The sequence below is a fragment of the Ictidomys tridecemlineatus genome, chromosome 5 (assembly GCF_052094955.1).
Source record: "Ictidomys tridecemlineatus isolate mIctTri1 chromosome 5, mIctTri1.hap1, whole genome shotgun sequence".
Classification (NCBI taxonomy): domain Eukaryota; kingdom Metazoa; phylum Chordata; class Mammalia; order Rodentia; family Sciuridae; genus Ictidomys; species Ictidomys tridecemlineatus.
In genome coordinates this window covers 167,611,729-167,635,090 of record NC_135481.1, presented here as the reverse complement: position 1 = coordinate 167,635,090, position 23,362 = coordinate 167,611,729, and the positions used below count along the sequence as shown (strand labels likewise).

General features: G+C 38.4%; 1 protein-coding gene across 3 annotated transcripts in view; it reads left to right on the top strand.

Annotated features, from left to right (window-relative positions):
• Positions 1 to 23,362, top strand: part of Plcb1 (phospholipase C beta 1) — a 710,898-nt gene that overhangs the window by 589,644 nt on the left and 97,892 nt on the right. For all 3 annotated transcript variants that reach the window (XM_005320485.4, XM_078051429.1, XM_005320486.4), the window contains 2 exons: positions 702 to 921; positions 8,694 to 8,874. In XM_005320485.4, coding sequence (XP_005320542.2) covers positions 702 to 921; positions 8,694 to 8,874 — 401 coding nt within the window. The remainder of the gene's footprint in view (positions 1 to 701; positions 922 to 8,693; positions 8,875 to 23,362) is intronic.

Here is a 23,362-nt window from a genome sequence, read left to right as displayed (position 1 = left end):
AAAAACTGTTAAACACTCTCTGTGAATTCTTTCATTTCACTATAAAGTAGTACAAGTGTTTTAAATCCTTAAAGTGGCTGCTGTGGGTGTCCTGCCCAGATTTCCCACACATCTGGTGCACCCACCGTGTCCCAGCTGTAGGAAGGGTTGGCTGCAAACAGCTGCTAGTATCCCTGTCTTTGCCCAATTGCCCTCAGCCCAAAGGAAGACCCTGATCCAGAAGATTATGCCTCTGCCCACTGACTATACAAAGATGTGAGAAACTGACCCTCTTGCTTAAGAGGAGACTGAGCCTGGGGGACAGTTCACCCTCCTGAGCTTCCCTGGAATCGGGCAGAAGCTCAACAGCAGCTGAGACACACCCTTGTTCAGCTGCTGCCTCTGCCCTATGTCCCTGCTTCATTTCCCTCCCTTGGGAGGCCTTCAGTCAATCACATGAACCTGAATATTCCCTTGTGGGCTCAGCCTCTAAGGAATCCCAACTTAAAATAAAATAAAATACAAATGAAGAGAAGTTGGTAACCCAGCCATGAATTAGCAGGAGATAGAGACAGACTAAAACCTGGATCCATTTGGCATCTGACTTTACTCTTAAGCTTCAGTTGGCCAAGATCAGACAGCTGTCGCTCACAGAGCAGGTTGCTGCTCCTCTGTACCATCAGTCCTTCCTGTCCCTTAGCTCTTATGCTCCTTGGTTGCAGAAGTGGAAGCACAGACGATTGAAGAGCTAAAGCAACAGAAATCATTTGTGAAACTTCAAAAGAAGCACTACAAAGAAATGAAAGACCTGGTGAAGAGACACCACAAGAAAACTACTGACCTGATCAAAGAACACACTACAAAGTATAATGAGATTCAGAATGACTACTTGAGAAGGAGGGCAGCTCTGGAGAAGTCAGCCAAAAAGGACAGCAAGAAAAAGTGAGTTAAATGAGTATCTGTTTTACCACATGAAGAGTCAATTCCATGGCTCGCTGATGTTGTGTTTTTAATGCCATATTGTGTATCTATCCCACCACCAAAAAAGAAAAGCCACCAAGCACTTTCCGTTCTCTATAACTCTTTCTATTTTTATTTTTTTGAGGGGGTGGGGACCAAGAATTTCCAGGGGCACTTAACCACTGAGCCATATCCCTGACCCTTTTTATGTTTTTTTACTTAGAGACAGAGTCTCACCAAGTTGCTTAGAGCCTTGCTAAATTGCTGAGACTGGCTTTGAACACGTGATCTTCCTGTCTCAGCCTCCCAATCCGCAAACAGCTCCATTCTGTATGGTTTTTGAGTCACTTTTGCTTGTGGGAAGAACTTACTGATTTTTTTCTTTTATCATTCTCCCCCTCCAATGCCCCCTTCACCTCCAAGAGATAGGGCCTAGCTCTGTTGCTCAAGCTGTTTCTCAACTCCTGGACTCAATTGATCTTCCTGTCCCAGCCTCCCGAGCAGCTGGGATTATAGGTGCACAGTAGCAGGCTCAGCTGTGACTTTCTTTATTTAGCCGAATTCTGAGAATAGACATCAAGTTTTCCTTTAGTTCTTTCTGCTCATGGACCTAATCTCAGTTGACTGACTGCCTATATTACAGCTGCCAATCTGGCAGGCATAAAAACATGGCCTTATGTCCCTAGAACCTATTTGAAGAGGCAGTTTGTCTTAGAAAAAACAGAGGCCTCAATTCTTACAGCCCTATCTCCCATAATGCCTTGCATTATGTTTGGGACCGGGGTCCCCACAGCCTCATGTACCCAGAGCTTGATGGGAGAAGCATTTCCTTGCACAGGTATTCAGCTAATATTTATTTAATGCATATTATATCCCGGGGACTCAGTAATGAATATAACCTGCACAATTTTCACCCTCAAGTAGCTAATGAGGTAATGTGGGAAATATAAGCAATTAACAACGAATACCCCGAATAATTTCAGACTGTGATGAATACTATAAGAAAAGGATAATGTGATAGAGAATAGCTTGGGATAGGAGAGCCCTTCTGACATGTCAATCTATAAAGAGGTGATACGTAAAGAATAAATCATAACCAACTATGTAAGGGATGAGGGAGAATTATTCCATGCTGAGGGAACAGACAATGCAAAGGCCCTGTGGCATGGGAAAAAATGGATTCCAAGAACTCTGAATTTGCCAAAGTAGGTGAGACAGAGTAAAAAATGGGCAGAGTGAAACAAGATGAGGTCTGGGAAATTGGAGAGAGAATCATACCACTGGTTCCTCAGAGTTTGTATGAATAATCCAGAATTTATGTAAGTGCAATACGAATCCACTGGAAAAAAAATAAATGGAATTGTTGTGTCTAACTAATATTCTCAAAAAATGATTCCAGCTGCTGAATGAAAGAGAGACCCTTAGATGGGCTTCTCAGATAGATAGAGTCAGCAGGGATCTTCTTAGTCACAGGCTCTGATTCAGCAGGTCCAAGGTAGATAATGCTGTTGCTGCTGGTCCATGGATAGCACTCAAAGAGAGGGCTCAGTGTGGGAGCCAGGTGACCAGTGGGGAAACATTTTCATGAATCCAGCCAAGTGATGTCATATAATGGTTTGGTTTAGGATGATGTGGTAGACATGGAGAGAATAGATGGGTACCTGACTTTAAGAGGAGCCTAGGATATGGGATCGGAAACTTGGAGGAAACCAATCCATGTGGAGAAGAAAATTCATGTGGTCACTCCAGGCTAAATCTATTCACGGACTTTTATCTAGACCAGACAGATATATTTCACATTTTAAGGTACATGAGAATCGCTCAGAGAGCTTGCTCAGACAGGCTTCTGAGCCTCAACACAGTGCTGTCACATGGGCCTTGGGTGGAGCCTGAGCTTCTGAATTTCTAACAAGCTGCCAGGGTTTATCAATGCGACTGGTCCAGACATTGCCATTGATGGCCCTTGTCTAGCATCCTTCAAAGTCATTTAAAAAATAGAAGGGTGGCCTAAAGGGCTCATTGGGTCCAGTCTCTATCTACCTTCCCATCCTTAATCCCCAGTGCTCCATACAAAACCCTGTAGCTCCTACTTAGATCCCACCATGATAAAATAGGGAATTAGGATTCTCCTGCATAATGGACTTTCTAAAATTGCAAATCTCTGCCATGAAGGCTGCAAGCCCTACCTCTAAACTCCAACCAAGGTATGTGCCAGTTGTCAGAATCCCAATTTTTGGATTATTGATTTCCATATGAATTTCAAAATATCATTTGCTCTTAGAATTCCACTTTGGGTTGTCATCATAGCTTACCCCAGACTTTGTGGACACTAGTATGACTGACCACACAGAGATTTCTCTTTTCACCTTTAGTAAGGGGCTGCTTCCAGTCCTAAACAAGCCCCTCTACTACATGTCAATGAAGATCCAGGCATGTAGGCTCTACTGGGTTTCTACGACTGCCATGCACCACTACATTAAAATAAATATATTGCTTCACAGTTCTGGAGGCTAGAAATCCAAAATCAAGGTATCAGCAGGTACCTGTTCTGAAAGGTCTAGGGGAGGAGTTTTCCTTATCTCTTCTAGCTTTTAGTGGTTGTGAGAAATACTTGACATACCTTGGCTTGTAGATTCTCTTTGCACAGGTGTACCTTAGGATAAGGTGATAATTTCCTTATTACCTTAATTTACAAATAAGGTAATAAACTGAGCATCTGGGAAGGACATGAAGTTAGAGGGGACACCATTCCACCTAGAGCAAGTCTGGAGCATTTATACACTATCCCATGTATTTCCCACAGCAGCACCATGAAGTAGGTACAGTCATCAGCAACCCTGGACAAGCAAGGACCTGAAGTTCAGTAAAATGGTGCTCCCACCAGTAGAACATGCAACACACAAGACTGCAGTCAGAGTGCAGCCATAGCATGGTACCCACCCCTACCTTGCCAAGAGCCCACCTGTGTCTATGAAATAGTAGATCTGGAACCTGCATCTCTGCAGGCATGTGACTGCTTCCTGGAAGTGTTTCTGGAGTCCTACAAAGGACTTGGAATCTTTATAACTGCCTTTCCTTCAATGTCTTACACCATGAATGGATACATGAAATAAAAATACCCAAATAAACAAATTTATTTATCAACTATCCTGTAAGGTCCAAAGTTATTCTTCTAAGTTTAGATTCCTGGAATGTCTTTGAACATCCTATGCAGGCTTGTAGCATGAATTTATTGACAATGAATAATATTTTGCAAAAGTAAGCTCTCTAATCAATAAGGTTCATTTTTATATACAAATATTCAAACTTTAATAATTAGGGAAATGGAAATAAAAATGCATTACCTTAAATTTTATTTTTGTCTTTTTGGGGCACAAATAATCTTCATCTTTCTGAGGGTTTATTGAACTAAATATCAAAAATATTTATAACACTAACAGAATATTGTGAAAGGCATTGTACTAAAATCTTTGTAAACATTCACTCACACCATTTTAAAAGTAAAATGTTATTTGTGATATTAAAATATATAGTTTAGGAGATTTATCATTTCTAAAGGCAAACATGTATGTTCAATTTCAATATATATTTGGTATTTTAATGAATTATACATTACAGAGGTGAAAAAATCTTTTAAATTATTTAAAATTATCTCTCCACTTCATTCTCTGTAATTAAGGTGTACAAATTACTGTAATCAGATACCCTGAATTTCCATATATTGGCTAATGAATGAACACAATATGGTCAAAGATAATCCACTGATCTGCACAGCCCTAGGAAATCATATGTGGAGTTAACTGTGCAGTTATTCAAAGTTTTCTAGGAAACATCGTCATTGACTTTCTCATTAAAGAGTCTCTCAGGGGTTTGACTTATAATAATCTCCTCTGAGAAATAAAGCTTTGTTCTTTAAATGAAAATGTGATAAATCAGCCTGCAACTGCATGAGCATGTGAGCCAGGAATAAGGCAGGCAGCATTCCATCCTTCCTTTCCACCCTTGTTGAATCATCTTATTTTGATGCCAGGTCGGTGATAGAGGTAAGATGCATGTTTTAGATCCATATTGTGACATATGATGTAATGGGTGCCTCACTTGAAAGCACAATCAAAATGCAACACTTGAGATTAAAAAGTAACAAAATCATCTTTCTTTAGAGCTGGAACATACTTAGAAGCCATCTAGGTGAAATTTATCACTTCTTCAAGGAGGAAGTTAAATGCTAAAGACATTAACATTTACCTGCAATGACAAAGCTGGTATAGGCAAAGTGTGGCCTAAGACATCTCCAGAGTTTCTCCTTTAGTGATATGTGCATATATGTTTGCTTATTCATTTACTTATAAGTCACATTTTGTAAGCTTCCAATAGAGTATCAAAATAGCATCATAGGTGACATGTATGTAAAAATCCTACAAAAATAAAAAAACAGTACACACTCCCATACACACATGAACAAACTGAGTTTTCAACCTGTTATCTAGATCTTTGCTGCTGTCCACATGTTGACTATTGAACTCTTGAAAATGGCTCACCTGGACAAGGGGCACAGCTCAGTGGTAGAGCAGGTCCCTAGCTTATGCAAGGCCCTGGGTTCCATCCCCAGCAACTACAATTAAAATGTGGCTTGTCAATATTGAGATATTCTGTAATAGAAAAATACACACTGCATTTCTAAGGGTATAATATCAAATAGATCCTTTAACTGCATGTTGAATTTACAATATTTTAGATGTATTAGATTAAATAAAATATACTATATTTTATACTGTTTATTTATTTGTTAATTTGTTTATTTATTGATTTATTTTGGTGGTGCTAGGGTCTGAACTCAGGGCTTTGTGAATGCTAGATCAATGCTCTACCACTGAACTACAACACAACCCCTCACTTATTTTTACTTTTTAAGGAAGTTACTAAAAGTTTTAAATTACATGGACAAATATCATGTGTAGCTCACATTGTGTTTCCACTGGACAGTACAACCCATTTAATGTAATTTCTGTCCTTGAACACTGAATTAACCTCTTAGTCTCTGAGAAAAGGAAATAAGGATCAGATAGTTCTCCTTATCTGATTAAGGGAAACTTACTTATTCTTTCAAGAGAGACTAATATTTCCCAGTACTAAATTACCATAGAATCTATTTCATGCATCTTATATAAGCAGCATTTGGGAATAATGCCTTCAACCCTGTTTTTACAGAAGATGTGGAAACATTGTTCACATAGTTGTGTTCATATACTATTCCTTCAAACAACAACAAAAAAAAACAAATCATCAAGTACATACTATTTAAAGATACATTAGAAGAAACAAAGCCACCAAGGTCTTGGTTATGTCTGTCTGCATCTCCCTTATTTCATGATAAAATCCTGAATATACCTCAGAATAACAACTTGGCATCATGTCCATTAGACTATTTTCTTACTCAAATTATCCATTGTCTCAACTGAGCTTTCCATATAATGTGCAGAACAGTTTACTCAAAGATAATCTTTTTTCAGACATGGCATGTGATGATACTGTGCTGTTGTGAAAGGCACAGGTGTTGTCTGTCTGTGTCTCCCAGGGATGCTTGTCCACAGGCAAGTGTACTGCAGCACCCCTATGCTGTGTCCTTGAGCAAAATGTCTCACTGAGATCCGGGGTCCTCACATAATTCTGGAGAGGTCAGGCCTAAATAGCAAGCTGTTGTGAGTGCTCCTGGCACATGTTGAGTAATCAGTAAATGAGAGTTGCCTCTGCTGTGGTTCTTGCAGCTGATTGAAGAAACACTTTTACGTTCTGGCTATACTGACTTCCAACTATACAAGATGATAAATGTAACTTATGCTCAAGCCAAGATGGCAGCCATCTCAGAAAATTCAATGCAAGTATCCATGAGCATGGGAGAGTGGTGGTACTCATTTAGCAATGCACATAAAAAAAAAAAAAGAAAAAAATTTGGGGGAGAGTTCTGCATCTTTCATTTGACTAAATAAGCTCTTAACACCAGCTTCCTGTGAGGCCAATGATGCTAAGCTAATTCAAAGAAAAAAATAACGGGAATTAGTAACAGCTGATCCTAAGAAACATTCTCTTCCTAATTCTATCTGATTGCTAATAAAGAAGATGGAGGCAAAGTCCAATGTGATGAATGTCATGGGAGGTTTGGTCTGATTTCTGAGGGCTGCTCCATATGAACAAAAACAGCAAATCTCCTCTGTTTCTTGTTCCCAGTACTCTGTCTCCCTTTCTATTGCTTTCTACAAGTTATAATACAAAGTACAAAATTATACGAAATCATGACATGAGTTAGGGAGAATTGTTTTAACCTATTTGAACACTAGTCCTAACCTTTTAAAGATCTGTTTAACTCTTTAAGAACAGTGCAGAGAAAGTCCTCCTGCACAGAATAAGCACTCAGTATGAAGTGCTTATTCTAAGAATATATATATATTGCACTATATGCATCTCCTTTCCTTTGTAACTGAAGCACTTTGAGGAAAGTACCATTTGGGTAGTGATGTTGCTGCTGGTGATGAGAATCAATCAGTGCCAAGTTTAGTTTCCCCGGAATGTTGAAGATAGAACTCCTGAGAAATGCCAAGGCAAGCCTAGAAAGCAAGTTTTATTTAAAAGGTAGAATAGAGGTAAACTTCTCTGCAGAGAAGGGGTCTCAGAGCTGGGTGTTGAGGAAGTGGGGGTGTCCTGCCTCTTTTATACACTTTAGAATTCCTTTGTTCTCTTGGCCTCTCCTACCCATCCTGACTATGTGACTGGTAGCCAAAAAGTGGGCCAAAGATGGGAGAGAAGCTTTCGAGGGGTACCTCTCTGTATCTGTCCAAAAGGTCAGGAAAGGAACCACCCAGAAGGTACTTCATTGTACTCCTACAACTCCTTAGAGGGAACAACAATTCCTTGGAGACAGGAATCCTTGGCACCAGGTGGAGGAGAAGGGGGAAGGCTTTGGAGATATTAGCATTTCATTTCCTCCAGAATCAGCCCCCATTTTTCTGACCCAGTCATTTATTACCTACACTGACTGTCATGTGCCCTGAGCTCACTGATATCAATTAAGTTGATTCAGCCCCCAAAGAACCATATTTTATAATGTGCCCTTGCTATTAAAAATCTTTAAGAAACAGAATTCAGAAGTTTTCTGGGAAGGTTATCTGCACAGGATGTCTGTACCTGCTCTCTATTTTCAATCCATAACACTCCATATGCAAAATATGGCACATCTTCAACCTTCCCCGAGAGAGAGAATCCACTCAACATAGTAAAAAGTTTTTAGAGAGAAAATGGAGCTGGGATGACATTATACATGCCACATTAAAAACAAATAAGTAAACAAGAGGAAGGTCTCAAAAATCTTTACTAGACAGTGTTTTTCCCAAACAGGATTACCATTCTCACCACCCCCATAGTTAGGACTCTCAGCTTCCTGGCTTGGTTAGGACTCTTAGCTTCTTGGCTTCCCGAGTTTCCTTTTCTTTTGGCCCCTGCCTCTTCCTGGAGCAACACAAATTTCATTGTTTCTGTAATTTAATACCTTCTGTTGCTAAACTTGACTTTGAAGTCTCATCCTCTAGAACAAGTAGCTTATCAAAAAAATTATTTCCAATATTATTGAATTCAACACTGGGCTAATCAAAATATTCATTTCCAAACACGATGGCTTCTCTAGGAGGAACTCTTGCAGACAGCCTTCCCTGCGCTTTATTACCACCTGTATGCTTTGTGAGTCAAGCTTTGTGTCTTTGCAGATCAGAGCCCAGCAGCCCTGACCATGGCTCATCAACAATTGAGCAAGATCTTGCTGCCCTGGACGCCGAAATGACCCAGAAGTTAATAGACCTGAAGGACAAACAACAGCAGCAGCTGCTTAATCTTCGGCAAGAACAATATTATAGTGAAAAATACCAGAAGCGAGAACATATTAAACTGGTAAGCCCAAGAAATATGATTCATGTTTGGGTGGCTGAAAACCTCTTTCCTATAGAAAATGTTTTATACTCTGGCGTAATTCAAAGGGCACAAGGGCAGGTGCGAATGGTACCATCTTGGGAGACCATGGAGGCCACCAGCTGTCTACCATGCTAATATTTTCTACACTCTATTATTCTACCATCTTCACTAAGCTCTTCTCTATTCCCTCAATGTGGCTATGCTTTATTGTTTTTATTGACCCTAACTCATTTTGGGGATATGAGTTTTTGGGGTATCTTTGGAATTACACAGGATAGTAAATAAATTCTTAGCCTTACTTAACAAAATTAAGAACATGAAGCAAGTAAATTCTAACATTTTCTTTATCACTGAGCTTCTCAAGAAATAAAAAAAATTACACAGCTCACTCTCCTACATTTTAAAGGGTCAACATCTAAAGGACCAAGGACTGATAGGAAATGTCATCTTTCCAATTTCTGAGACTCCCTATGGAAACAAACCCCATCCTCTCCAGTAAAGATCAGTTTCACCACCCACCACCACCACCATTTTTTTTTTCATGTGACATTTTCTCCCTTGTTGAGGTTTTGACACATAGTAGGGACACAATTAATATTTAAAAACAGCTATATTAAATAAATTCAGCAATAAAGTAGTCTTGAAAACAAAATAAAGTAGCCTCAAAAACAAATCAAATGAGTAATCAATAAAAATTAAAGCAGTGAATCCAGAGGAAATGGGTTGTAAGAGGTATTTCTATGATCTGTCTATTTCTTGCTGAGGGTCTGTACATATAGAATTCTGAGGCTGTTTCTGCTTATATGGTTGGAAATCTGCAGATGGTTTAGCCATTACTGTGTGAAAAGGGATCACTGTGAGTACTTGCAACTCCATGATAATATGCAAAGGATTCATATGAATGGGTTATCAAAAGCCAGACTCCACTTGATCATTTATTCTTAACATAAGTGTAAGTCAAGATAACCTGGAAAATTTGTTAAACGTTAGATTGTTAAGCCCTATCCCAAATTTTAATTCAACAGGAGTCTTGCAGAGGTAGTATTGATTATACTTCTGTTCCTAGGAACATGCTTTGAGAACCACTTCCTGATACCCTAAAGGAGTATCAGAGCTTTGTTTTTAACAATCTTCACAAAATTTTGATGGAAGCAGTGAAAGAACAGTCTGGCTGAGCTTGGTTTGGGTGCAAGGAGGGGATTGCCTTGACAAACCTGAGAAAGGCAATACCAGTTTTATCAGGAGATAATGGCTTTGAGACCCAGCCATGATCACGGCCATGTGACTTTCTTCACTGAGTGACCCAGACCTACTACTCTAGAATATAATGATTATAAGAATAAAAATAGCAACTGTGCATTGGACCCTCACTAGGGGGTCATAAACTAAGTCATTTATGGAAACTTAATCCTCATACCACTGGCCTTTGTTACTATTTTCAGTCCATTTTGTGTTTTTTAAAAAAAATAAAGAAAATAGAAACATTATTTACTTTTCCAGGGTTCCACAACTAGAAACTGGTATTTGGGGGATTTGATTTTTGGTCTTCCGATGCTAGACCCCCTACTTTAGGACCATTATGTAGGTGCCTCTTATAATTCACATTCCATGCCATGTCCCTAAACAAGAACAAAAACAAATAAGTGGGCAAAAATATGCCATATACTAGGTAGGAATAAGGGCTTAAAAGAAAAAAAACTATCATAAATAGAGAAATTGGAGCAGAGACTGGGGAAGGATGAAGAGTGGGTTTACAATTTTAAAGGAAATAGGTGGGGAAGGACTTGCTGAGAAAGCAGCATATGAGTCAGGAGGCAAAGGAATGACCCCTACAACACATGGAAGAAGGTTTTTCTAGGCAGAAGATATGACACACACAGACTCTGGGATAAGAGTGGGCCAGATAGAGCAGGGTAGCTCTGTCTGAGAAAGGTGATAAGGTGTCAAGTTAGAGTGATAGAACTTTTAGGGTGGCAGACACATCTTCTTGGTCTTTAGGCTTCCCTAAGGCCACTGTGTTTCACTTGGAGTGAGGTGGGAACTGTTGAAAGTTTTGAACAGAAGATGACATGATCTAAAGTCACAGTGACCACTCTGGGTCTGTCTTGTCCTGGACATGGTGAGAACTGGTCCTTCAGGCAAGGGCAGTTCAAGCCAACCGTGGACCAAGAGGTTGAGAAGTCCTGGCATTTACCAGCAGGTGACTCAAGTTCACCAATAGAATGAATGTTACTTAGAAGTCTACAAAACCCAGCCACCATCATCTGGAGTTTCCCCAGGGACCCAACCCTTGAGCAAGACTCCATTTTCCAAGAAAAGAAACATGGCAATTTTTTTTCACACACACACACACACACACACACACACACACACACACACAAACTGTGGCAGAGTAAGAGAGTATCCTAATATTCATAGGAGATTCCCAAAATAAGAATACTGAATAGAGATTAAAAACAGAAGTCTAGATTTCCTAAGAAGGCCTATTGGGAGGAGTGAACTTGAGCTGCAGAAATGGGATGCAGAAATCACAGAAAAGAACGAAAAAATCCAACATTCCACGAGCAATACCTAGATAAAAAGCAGCATATGTAATTCCAGTAAAAAGAGTGTGAAAATCAACTCAGTAGGTTTTCTCCTGAAGGAGCAGGTTGGTTTAAAGGTCCAGGCAAACTTATAAATGGGAAAACCTCACCCAAGAAGCAGAGGAGGTGGTGTGCATTTTAAAATTTTATCTGTTCATCTATTGAAGGGCATGTAGGTTGGTGCCACAGTTTAGCTATTGTAAACTGTGCTGCTATAAACATTGATGTGGCTGTGACCCTGCAGTATGCTGTGTTTTTTTTTTTTAAGAGAGAGAGAGAGAGAGAGAGAGAGAGAATTTGAGAGAAAGAGAATTTTTAAAATATTTATTTTTAGTTTTTTGGTGGACACAACATCTTTATTTTATTATTATGTGGTGCTGAGGATCGAACCCAGCGCCCCATGCATGCCAGGTGAGAGCACTACTGCTTGAGCCACATCCCCAGCCCGTAGTATGCTGTTTTTAAGTCTTTTGGGTATAGACTAAGGACAGGGATAACTGGGTCAAATGGTGCTTCCATTCCCAATTTTCCAAGAAATCTCCATACTGCTTTCCATATCGGGTGCACCAATTTGCAGTCACACCCGCAGTGTATGAGTGTAACTTTTTCCCCCACATCCTTGCCAACACTTATTGTTTTTTGTCTTCATAATAGCTGCCATTCTGACCGGAGTGAGGTGAAATCTTAGTTTTGATTTGCATTTTAGAATTCAGAAAAAAAATAAGTACATTTCTATGTCAGCCTGGCCCTTTGGGAAAAATGTAAGCAATGTATTCAAAATGCTCATTTCTTCTACACTATGATTGTGGATTTGGGCTTCAGTGAATTCCCAATGCCTTTTGAACAAACATGTACAGACCTTTATTAAGAAGTCAATGGCTGGAACACTTTGGATTTAGAACAACACAGTTTATTTCATGGCCACTTGGGGGCATCCACAGTTGATTCTACATACCTTTAGCTGCTATACTTACATAGCAGCTTCACTTGTAATAACTAGAAATTATTCTGCCAGGGAATCTTTTTAACTGAAAGGTACCCAGAAGTTTCAGTTCTCTTTGGTGGTGGTTTTAAGTGATGAGCAGGTTTCTCAGGCTAAATCAGACCAATGAAAATGTAATTAAAAAGTGAGTAGGCCCCAGGTAAAAAGGAATATTTGAGCGATGAGAAAAATTAAGCAAGAGATATTTCATCTCCCAGAATTCTTTGAGGATTAAATACCAATATGCTTTGGCTAAGGATTATGCATTTCAATGCTGGTACCCACAGATCAAGAATCAATAAAAAAGCCATAGAATTAATAAATTACTTCACAGATGTTTATTGAACACTTCATATTTGTACAACACTCTGATAGATAGAAATAAAAATGAATTAAACTTAAGACGTGGTTGCTGCACACATTCAGGGAGTATGTGTAACTAATAGTTCTAATAAATGAAAGCAAACATGTAGCAATAATTTTCCTAACTTTATAAACTGATAAACTCTATAAATTTACTAACTATGAATCAACATAATATCCTAGCATTATAAATTAATAAACCCTTCCTTCCTTTCTTTTTCTTTTCTTTCTTTCTTCTATTCCTTCTCTCCCTCAGCACCCCTCTCTCTTTCTCTGTGCTGGGAATCATGCCTAAGGCCTTATGCATGCTAGACAATCACTGTACCACTAAGCTATACCACCACACCAGCTCCTCCATGTATTCTAATCCATTCTAATCCATCCATTTCTCCCTTACTTCCCCTTGTCCTTGGTACCTCATAGTCTTATTACAGTTCCTCTTGGCTGTCACACCAACAATCATTCCAAAACCCCAAACCAACATTAGTACCCACTAACCTGAGTTCCCCATTTCCGTGCCAATCCCAGTAGACTGAATACTATGTTTCAGACTGAAATCTCTGGGAAAATACTTATGGGCTATAAATTAAATGGCAACATCAAAATGTGATAGCAATGAGTAGGGCTCTAGAATCAAATGTCCTCATTTTAGGACACTGTTCCCTTCAATGTTCTCATCTGCCCAGTGGAGAATGGAATAATTCTCACCTCTTTCAACTGTAAAGAAGAGAAATAACAAGCACAGAAAACATTGCTTTTCATGAACCCCTGCTATTTTGGTGCAATACATGAATTGGCTAATAAATTTATACATCACATATAAATGTGTATTATAGCTATTGACATCCCGCTGCAGCTTGAGGGAACTCGTCATCTTCCTTTGATGATTTGTATCAGCTCCACATGTTGTTCCAGCTGTCTGGAAAATGCTCTTGCATTTCCTTCTTTTTGGGGTCACTCAGCTGAAGTATATATGCCAGGGGCAATTGCAATGCAGACATAATCTCTATTGATAATGTAGTGTTATCTGTCTTCCTCTGATATTCTGGCTTTAACCTAGGGTAAAATCTCTTCTTGAGAGATTAATGGTTATGCTTTCCCAAACAAAAAAAAAATAACAAATGAGTAAAATATTTTAGTAGGGAAATAAGGAAAAAGCAATTGTCAAATGTGTTATTTGTGAATTTTCTGATCATTATCCTAATGGTGTTGGGTTTCTCTCTCTCTCTCTCTCTCTCTCTCTCTCTCTCTCTCTCTCTCTCTCTCTCCACACACACACACACACACACACACACACACACACACTCCAAATCCTCTGCTCTTTTTGCTTAAGCATTATGTCATGGGCAGTTTTTTTCTGTCATGCTTTTTAATGTTGCTCAATGACTTTATATTATTTCATTGTATGATTGTAGTTTAATTTATTTATTCAGTTCCCTACCAATGTAATTTTGAGCTGTGTTTATTCTCTTTTATTGTTGATGTTATTACAATAATGTTATAGAGAACATTATTCTAGAATTTCTGGAAAATTGCTCTCCAAAAAAGTTTTGTCAATGTACACTATCACAATGTCTGATATCTATATCCTTCTAGAGTTTTATCTTTAAAAAAAATTATTCCAGACCAAATGGCTAAAAATTGTATTTACCTTAAATTATATTGCTTTACTTATGAGGAAGGATGAGCATATTTCCATATGTGCACTGGCTTTTTGCATTTCTTTTTTCTGTTACATAACCTGTTCACAAGCATTCCCTGTTTTACTATTGGTTTGTCTCCTTGGGTTGATGCTGTATTGTTTCATTTATCATTATTAAGAGACGGAGGGTTAAATATTCTTGCATAGCCATTCATTCACCAGAACTTTTTGAAGGCCTGCTGTGGTACACATTCAGGTAGAAGGATTCAGTGTGGCCCAAAACTAATTGTGGTCCCTCCTCTCAGGAACTTACTGTGATTCGGAACAAGGCTGTGAAGTCACAAATACTGCGATTAGTATGCCCATCTTAAACAGTTAGTCTTTTGCATAGTGAGTATCCTAAAACTTACTGGGTTAAAACAACCATTTATTTAGCTCATGATTCTGTGTGTCAGCAATTTGGGTTTGACACAACTGGATGGTTCATGCTGTCTTGGTTGGGCTTATGTCTGTTTCTTACATTCAGCTGCCAGTCACAGCAAGCCCTGCTCCTGGGGTTTGGCTAATTATCAGCTGTGTCAGTACAGGTGATTGATCCACTGTCTCTCACCATCCAACAGGCTTGCTGCCTGGGCTTATTCAAAGAGAAGTTGGAAAGGATTCCAATTGAGAGCAAGTGGAAGTGTGCAAGGTCTTGTACAGATCTTATCACTTGTTTCTCATTCTGTTTACTGAAGCAAGTCATAAAACTTGCCCAGAGTTAGGGGCCAGGGAAATGTGCACTATCTCTTGTTGAGAGCAGCTGTAAGTCACAATGTAAAGAATGCAGATACAGGGAGTAGTACAGAACTGGAACTATTTTAGGGGGGAAAAAAATCTGTGCACAGCCCCTTATAGTTTGAATGTCAGATTCAATAAAAATCATCCAAGGAAATTTAACAAAATAGAATATAATCATCTTTCTTCATGATAGTATAATTTGCAAAGGATTTTGTGTGAGGACAAGTAATTTTTATTTTCACCTATATAACTTTAACTATATTATTTCACCATTTTGAGTATCTATATCACTATTTCTAAAATTAAAAAAATTGGACAAGAATGCATATAAAGTCTTTCTCCAATTGTAATGCAAGTTTCCCTTAAATTATAGAATATAGAGATAATCCAACTCGGATATATTAAAATAATAATTAGGGATTTTAGATTGAAACAACAGATTTTTCAACTTTGGTTTTTCTTTATTTTTGTGCACAATATATATTATCTTAATTTATTTTTTATGATGTTAATTGTTGACTAGAGAAGATTAAGGGGGAAAGGCAATAAATAGAACCAAATCCAAAAGCAAAGCAAAGAATGACTTTGATTTGTGTCAACTTAAAAGAAGCTTCAAGAACCAAAGAGAGTCTGCTATAAAGGAAAATTCCAAAATAAAATCCACAAGCCTGATTATTTATTTTGTGCCCTCTGGAATTATAGGAATCATTGCATTACATCTGGCAGGTGAGGGATGTTAAAATGACATATTTTGCATTAAGAAAAAAGATGATTGACACAGTATTTATCTTCATGGGCAGCTCTTCTGGACCTACCCTTCAAATAGACTGTTGAGAGCCCATGTTTTATTGTCCCAGTTTAGTTATAAAAAACAAACCAAGTCTTGTCTCCTCTAGTTAAATCCCCTTTTACAATTATTTGAAAGTATCCATTTGAACATTATTGCTACCTTTCTCCATCTAAGTGTTAAGTAATACTTGCTTAATTTATTCTAAATTAAGTGATCTTGACCTCTTTTAGAATTATGAAGCCTTTTGCTAAAGTTTTAGTGGTTTGTCTGGGATCTTTTCTCCTCTAGTTTTAATCAGATATGATCTCATTTAATTAGTTCAGATGCAAACATTTTCTCATTTTTTTCTATTTTAATCAAAAAATTTATAATTGCATCATTTATAAATTCTGAGCTTTTCTTTTTTCTTTTTATTTTTTTAACTCAGGATCACTCAACCACTGAGCCACATCTTCAGCCTTATTTCCCTATTTTGCATTTTATTTAGAGACAGGGTCTCACTGAGTTGCTTAGCACCTCACCATTGCTGAGGCTGGCTTTGAACTCAGGATCCTCTTGTCTCAGCCTCCTGAGCTGCTAGGATTACAGGCGTGTGCCACCACACCTGGCCTGCACCTAGTTTTCAATAACTTTTGTAAACACCCTCATTCACATTTATAGTTACAAAGGGATAATTCTGTGGTCTACTCTAAGTTCTTATTTAAAGCTAAATTTTAAAAAACAAATTTAATGAGATTTAGTCTCATAAAGCTGCCCAGATTGATCTGGAACTCCTGGGCTCAAGTGATCCTGTTGGCTCAGGCTCCCATATAGCTGGAACTATAAGAACATGCCACCTTGCCTGACTTGTATATGAACCATTTTAAATGAAACTTTTTGTAGCATAAAAATAATATTTCATGAACATTTCATGGCCATAAATGCCTGCTTTTTAGTATTTTTTTATAATATTTTAAGCCATAATTGAATTCTAAAATCACACTTACGTTCATTGTTTTATAACTTAACAAAGGAACTCTTAGAGATGATTTTGTCCTGATATTTTACTGACTGGGAAACAAGACTGAGAACATTGAGATGGCACAACCCAAGCAAAACCTATGCTAATAAAACAATACATCTAAACTCTAGCTCCCTTTATCCAACTTCTTGATTTTTTTAAAACAAGTTTTAAAATATTTTGAGTCAAAGGAAGGATTTTACATTGACCTATTTACATCTCCCAGAAAGCTAAAGAACTGGCATTTATATTGACATAATTTAAAAGTGAAAAATAATTTAAAATGTTATGAGTTTGTTGGATAAACCTATTTAACATTGAGTAGGAGTCTCAATGAAATTTTCATTTTTGCTTCCCTACTCACTAGGATCATTTAAGCGTTTAGATTCATGGCTAAAGGTGTAGCTCAGTGGTAGAGTGCTGCTTAGCTTGTAATGGTCCTGGGTTTAATTCCCCAGCACTCAGCAGGTTCGGGGGCGGGACACTTAGGTTCAAATAAGAAACCACCTAAATCTTTTTTTTTTTCTTACTTCACTTAGCATTATATTCTCTAACTCCATGCTATGATTTTATTCTCTTTTAATGCTGAGTAATGTCCCATGGTGTATATATACCATATTTTCTTTATCCACTCATCTACTGAAAGGCACCTGGGTTGGTTCCACAATTTAGCTATTGTGCATTGTGCTGCTATAAACATTGATATGACTGTGTCCCTGTAATTTGTGTTTGAAGTCCTTTGGGTATAAGCCGAGGAACAGGATAGCTGGGCCAAATGGTGGAGAAACCACGTAAATTCTATTCAGCTAAGGAAAATAAAAAATGATAATTGGTAAGTATGAAAGAGTATCTCAGAGAATGATTAAGATGGTTGCCCTTTTTGACCAAGATGTTCTCTTGAAAACAAGGGAGAATGGAGGAAAACATCTCAAGTGGGACATGGCACATCATAGGTGCTCAGTAGATATGTATTGCATAAATGAATGAGTGTTTCTCAATTTGAATAGCCAGAACAAACACCCCAGAAAAAGCATCCACCTCATTTATAAATCACCAGTAATGTGTTTGGTTTTTATATCATGACTTAGTTCAGCTGCATGGCAACTTAATTTTTTATAGAAAAACAATTTATAGTGAAAACTCAGGAGTGGCAGCTCCGACCAGCATCAAAGAAGAGACATTCTTCAGATATTCATGGATGGGGAAGGAAGAAGCATTGTGCCCAAAATGTGACTCTTCTATACTTGGCCTCTGCCCATTTTCCAAAATTATCCTTCTCAGAAGAGACTCCAAATACTCCAACTTCTGTCCACACATTTTTTTTTAATTCCTTTTGATTTAGCATCAGGGAATTATTCTCTTCCATGGAAACCATTTTCTCACCCTCAAATGACTAAACCAAGTGAAATTTAGCATGGAGTTGATAACAAGTATAAAATCTGATTCCCCAAGGCTTTTCTTTGGACTCCTTAAAAGGTTTGGGACATTTATCTAGGAGAGTTGTCATGAGTGGTAAACAAATAAGCAAAGTAATTGAGATGTGTCTATTTCTTTGGAGCAACAAAACAAAAATTATACCAAAAGTGAAAACTAAATGTTGTTTACAGAATTTCAGTTTACCCCATGTACCCTCTTGGTTTATTTCCTAGAATTCTAAAATTAATCTTTGCTTCTTTTCTATCTATAATGACTGTTTAGTTTCAATGAGGTTTGTGACTAATAAATTATTGAGTAGTTTTTTTTGAACAGGCATTTTTTTAAAAGTATGTCTACTAATAAATACATCAAAAGTCAGTATGCTCTGCCCTTGTGTTAGTTAAAAAGCCCTTCAATTGCTATGTGAAAATCACTCTTCTGGATTCTATTTTCATACGTTATGCAACATAAACTTTGGATCAAAACCCAGATATTCCTTCATCTTATTTGATGATAAGTACAGAAATTTTTAATTTGTAAGAAGAGATTGACTATCCAAACCAAGGAAAGGGAAGGGATAGTGTGCCATTCTATAGAACTTTCTATAGCTCCTAAGCATTCTCCCCGCCCCCCACTTTTGCTTTTCTCTGCATAATATTTTTAGTTTTTTCCAAACCAGCAGATGAGCTTTCCCTTTATCAGCAGACATAGGCACCAAACTGTTTTCTTCCTTTCTCTATTGACATGTAGGAAAGATCTTGGGCCATATGATTGGCCCAAGCTCGCAGCCTTTGAGAAATCACCCAAGATTTATTATTGCCTCCCCTGGACCCATAACCTTGGCCAAGAGATGGGAGTTAAAAGACATAGCAGCTTTCATGGGCATCATGCCAGACAGTAAGAAAGCAGAGGAAGTTCTTCCCAGAGAAGTAGTATTGGGTAGAGAAAACCACATGTGAGTCCAGAAACCTCTCTTTATAGGGTAGGAAAGAGATCAATTATTGATGCACATATATATTCTCATTGCCAGTTTAGTATGAGTTTAACAACAATGGCATACTCTTAACGATGTCATAGTATTAATCATTCTGTCTCCTGGAACTTAAGGAGTCACAGTTTAAATGAAAAACGGGAAATGCCGCTTGGCAGAATTACAACAAGAGCAATGATCTTTTACAAAAATAGCCAGAAAAGGCAGAGTGTCACAGGGAAGGCTCTGTAGTGAGGAAGAGTAGGAGAGACCCAGAAGTGCACACTAGACAGACTTTTGCATATTTGTCATAGGAGCAGAGGTGTTGTCCTTTAAAAACATATTCTTTGAGATTCTAGGGAAACCCCATTTTCATTAGTCATAGGCAAAAGTCATATTTTTAAAAATACATCTAGCCAGGCACAGTGGTGCACACCTGTAATACCACTGGCTCAGGAGGCTGAGGCAGAGTTCAAAGCCAGTCTCAGCAAGAGGGAAGTGTTAAGCAACTCAGTGAGACCCTGTCTCTAAATATAAAGTCCAAAATAGGGCTGGGGATTGGGCTCAGTGGTTGAATCTCTCTGAGTTCAATCCCCGGTATCCTCCCCACCAAAAAAAAAAAAATAATAATAATAATAATAACACATCTAGATATTACATGAAGGCATTTGTTTCTCTGTGAACAAAACCTAGCTTGTAATACTTTTTAAGGAGTTATACCTCAGTGATAGAGTGAGTACTTGCCTAACATGTGTGAGGCACTGGGTTTGATTCTCAGCACCACATATAAATAAAATAAAATAAAGGTCCATTGACAACTAAAAAAAAAAAAAGTTTCCAATAAGATAGTCCATTGTGGGTGTGTGAAGTTCCGTAGCTAACTCTGAGGTTGGAGTCAGTGTAGCTTCAAAACTGAGGAGATTTTGTTCATAATTATCTCCTGAACCATTATTATTTGTAAGCACCTATTTTGTGTAGAGCCTGAGAGTCAAAAAATAAATAAAGAAATAAAGAGAGGGATATCACAAGAGTGACATCCTCTTATAGAACAATAATGAAGTTTTTATTACAAAAGGTAAGTGTCTGCAATTGATACTTATAGAAAAGCCAATTGAAAGAATAAAGGGGAAGAATCCCCAAGGGTAGGTTCAGAAAGGAAAGGACATGGAAGAAGGAGACCTGGGCTGGTGTCCACTCCCCAGTCAGAAGCAGTGATAGCAGCACAGCTCAAGACAACTTTTTCTCATCAAGAGAATGATCTATATCTGAGCTGTGTCATATTCACAAGGGAGTATCATTGAGGGGAAGGGAACATGAGATAAAGTATGAACATAGGTGTGTGTCTGGATAGTTCTGTGAACAAAATATAATCTACTTTATTGGATATGATGAATGCTAATGTGGGAAAGGAAATTCGGAACTGGAGCATGTCGTATTTGAAGGCAAAGGACCAGTTATGTCTTTGGGACATCTAAAAAGAAGACTATCTGGGATGAAGAAGAGCTGAGGAGGGATTAAAGGAAGGAAGGAAATCCTTGGCATGTCCAGAAGAGAGTTAATAATGATCAGAACCAGGGTCCTGTTACCACACAGCCATGAGATACAGGTGACAGGAGAAATGAGCAAATCTCTATTACCCACTCCGTGTGAAAGGCCCAAAGAGGGAGGTCAAAGGCAATGTACACTTTTGAGCTGAACAATGATACTGTTAAAAATGAAAGAATATACTGTTTTGTCTTGTGTGAGACAAATTGTGAACTTGTATGTACAAATATCGAGGTAGGGATGGTGGGGAGGTATCATCAGGTAGAATGGTCAACAGGCAGTTGAAGATCTTGAACTGAATTGGAGGGAGTTAAAAGGGGAGTAGTTGTGAGCTTGAGAATAAAGGAGTTTCTTGTGTGTGGTTGGCCACTAACATCATGACATTGAAGTCATGATTCCCAAACTTGGTACCAAGGCACTCTCAGGCACCACACTGAACTCACTGGGGCATGTGGGATTTTTTTTTTTTTTTTTTTTGGTACTAGGGATTGAATTTAAGGAGGGGGGGGCCCTAGACCACTGAGCCACATCCCAAGCCCTACTTTTTATTTTTAAAGACAAGGTCTTGCTGAGTTGCTTAGCACCTCACTTTTGACTCATCATCCTCCTGCCTCAGTCTCCCGAGCTGCTGGGATTACAGGCCTGCCGCCACCAAGCCTGGCAGTTGTGGGATATATTTTTAGGTCCAAGGTGTTGTTGGTGTTGTTGTTTGTTTTGGGTTTTTTTTTTTTTTTTTTTTTTTGGCTGGGAGAATGCTGGGGATTGAACTCAGGGCTTCATGCATGCTAGCTAGGCAAACATGCTACTGAACTAAAGCCCCAATAAATTTTTGAAGGAAACTAAACAACATATGTTGAACGCTATAAAAACTACTACTACTACTACTACTATGTTGCTTGGATCTATGTATTTAATAAATGAAATTGTATTTTTGATTCATTTTTGCCCAAGTGTGCCATGGAGGAAATTATTGAGTTCCTAGGGGCTCTGTGAATCTGGAAAATTTAGGAACCTCTGGAGTAATAAAACTTAAGTCCTGACAACAGGCCAAAAAGTTTAATAACAAAACAGTTTTTGAGATCTTAAAGCAAAATGAGGTGAATAGCAATGTTCCGAGCTGAATTGAGATAGTGAGGGAGCATATACAGTCATAGAAATGGAAAAAACAGGTCAAGGACAAAACAAGTAAGTCCACATGGTGACACAGACCTGTGATCCCATCTACTTGGAACACTAAAGCAGGAGGATGGCAAGTTCCAGGATAGCCTGGGCTGCTTAGCAAGATCCTGTCTCAAAGTAAAAAAGTAAAAAGGACTGGGATGTCGCCCAGTGGCAGAGTGCCTCTGGGTTCAGTCCCCGGTAACCCCTAACAGTTACATTAAAATATATGTTATATATTATATATAACATATGTTATATATTCACATATATATATATATAGTGTGTGTGTGTGTTGTGTTCCCGGTCTTGGAGGACAGAATGGTAGGAACATGTTTTTATGCAGAGGGAGTTTATCCAGTGCAGACAGGAATTTTGGAATTTTGAGAGGGGAAAATTCAATGGCTGATGTATCCTGTCACACATGAGAGAAGACAGCACAGAAAGTAAAGCTTGATCTTGGAAGGAAGAGCAAGGAAACCAAGTTAAGGACTCAGGATGTGGTCATTGGGAATTGTATTTGTGTTTTTCCTTAAAGCTTTCACAACCACCCTATGAGAGAAGGATCCTCCCTTTCTAGAGATAAGGAAGTTGAGTTCGGGGCAATGAGGTGCTGGCGATTGTGTGGGAGCTGACACCAAATCAAATAAAAGTCAAACTGGGTGGACGGGAAAGGTGTGAGAACTCAAGTCTGGTATTTTGGTTGACTGGATGTCAGTACTAAGAATGAGGGCAGTAGGTAGGAGGAAAACAGTAAATGCAAGCAGATGCTGGCATAAACAAGAAAAGAAGAAAACATTTTGGAGTCGGATACAGTAATGGAGATGAAAACATGGAAAGAGAAGTGTAATTATCACAGAATTCGAACAAATCGCCAGAGATTTAACAGTGGCCTGTGTGACAAGGGAGAGTCAGTCCACTGAGATGTCCCTAAAGTCTGGCAAAGCATCCACCTCACCTGGGAAGATCTCAAGAATGCAGATTCTAAGGCACAACCCTGGAATCTGCACTTTCAGAAAGGTCCCAAGCAATTCTGATGTTGTATCCAAGGTGGGGTAGCTATGAAGAACCTCTTGAAAATCAGGTCTGTAATATTTCATGATTGCTATGACAGTCACAATCAAGCAATGTCTTTCGAATGATCAAATACACTTTCTGGTGGCCCAAGCCCCAGTAATATTTGTTTAGATTTAAGCCACTTAACAGATGAATTTTCATTTACTTATTTAATTAATT